This window comes from Otolemur garnettii, unplaced genomic scaffold, assembly GCF_000181295.1.
Source record: "Otolemur garnettii isolate 467f Iridium unplaced genomic scaffold, OtoGar3 scaffold00102, whole genome shotgun sequence".
In the NCBI taxonomy this organism is placed as follows: Eukaryota; Metazoa; Chordata; class Mammalia; order Primates; family Galagidae; genus Otolemur; species Otolemur garnettii.
Window position 1 is genome coordinate 7,750,552 of NW_003852497.1, and position 1,090 is coordinate 7,751,641.

The following is a 1,090-nucleotide window of genomic DNA, read 5'->3' on the forward strand; positions in this document are numbered from 1 at the left end:
GCCACAGCGCCCGGCTATGTTTTGGCTGCAGCAGTCACTGTTGTTTGGCGGGCCCGGGCTGGATTCGAACCCTCCAGCTTAGGTGTCTGTGGCTGGCGCCTTAGCTGCTTGAGCCACAGGCGCCGAGCCAACCACTGGGTGGGTCTTAAGCTGTTTTTCACAAGATGGAAATAAAGTGGGAGGAAAATAAACATCAGTTTAAAAAAATAATCAAATAAAATAAATCTCGGTCTAAATTCCTCAGGACACTGTCATCCGATCAGCCTCCGTACTTTGGGACGTCCTTTGTCGCCCGGAGAAAGTACTACGATCGTCCCTGCGCTTTCAGCCTCTCGGCACCAACAAGCCAACTTCTCCCGACAGCGCCAGCCGCTTCCCGCGCCGAGAGGAGCCTCCCCGGAAGCGGGAGCCGGCGCGATGCAGTCTGGGAATTGTAGTACAGCCACTCACAGGCGACGCCCCGGCGAGATGGTGATTCCACCCAAGGTTCCTGGGAAAAGCACCCAAATGTGAGTGCCCAGGGGGGACACGTCAACACTTACCTATCTCTGGGATCCCACGCCGGAGCTCCAGACACAAGAGGGGGAGAGCAGCGAGGAAGAAAACGCCCACGACCCCTCGCAGGGCCATGGTGGCGCAGCCCCCGGCAGGCAGAGGGCCGCCCCTTCCGGTCGCGCCTTCTGGAGGCGGCGGGGGTTGGGCCGGTCCTGACCTCGGGAATGGGAGGTGAGGGCGGGACGCTGAGATTGGCGGAGTTCAGTTAGAGATTAGAGCTTTAGATTTTGAATCCATAGTCGGTAGCCTTGTTTCAGAAGGAACACGAGTGGCCTCACTAAGTCACACAATGCGCGGGAAGCGGTGGCCCCCTGCGCCTCAGGCGGTAGGACTGTGCAGTCTGGGAAAGCTCTGGAGCGAAACCAAGTGGGAGGGAAAGGGCACTGGCAATTGACCCTGTGAGAAGGTAGCCTCGCCCCTGGGGCTTGCGGCCCTAGAGGGTGATTGTGGGCTTCTGGAACCCAGCTCTGGAACCCAGTCTTCCCTAATGGTTCCTGGGATGAGACAACTCAGAAGTGGGGCCTCAGGCCAGACA

The 1,090-nt window shown here is 58.8% G+C and overlaps 1 protein-coding gene across 1 annotated transcript in view; it reads right to left on the reverse strand.

The window, feature by feature from the left end:
- The window catches only part of UBXN8 (UBX domain protein 8), a 10,850-nt gene extending 10,196 nt beyond the window's left edge, over window positions 1-654 (reverse strand). Inside the window, exon 1 of the mRNA XM_012809258.2 lies at window positions 543-654. Coding sequence (XP_012664712.1) covers window positions 543-630 — 88 coding nt within the window. The 5' untranslated portion in view covers window positions 631-654. The remainder of the gene's footprint in view (window positions 1-542) is intronic.
- Between the last annotated feature and the right edge of the window lie 436 nt (window positions 655-1,090).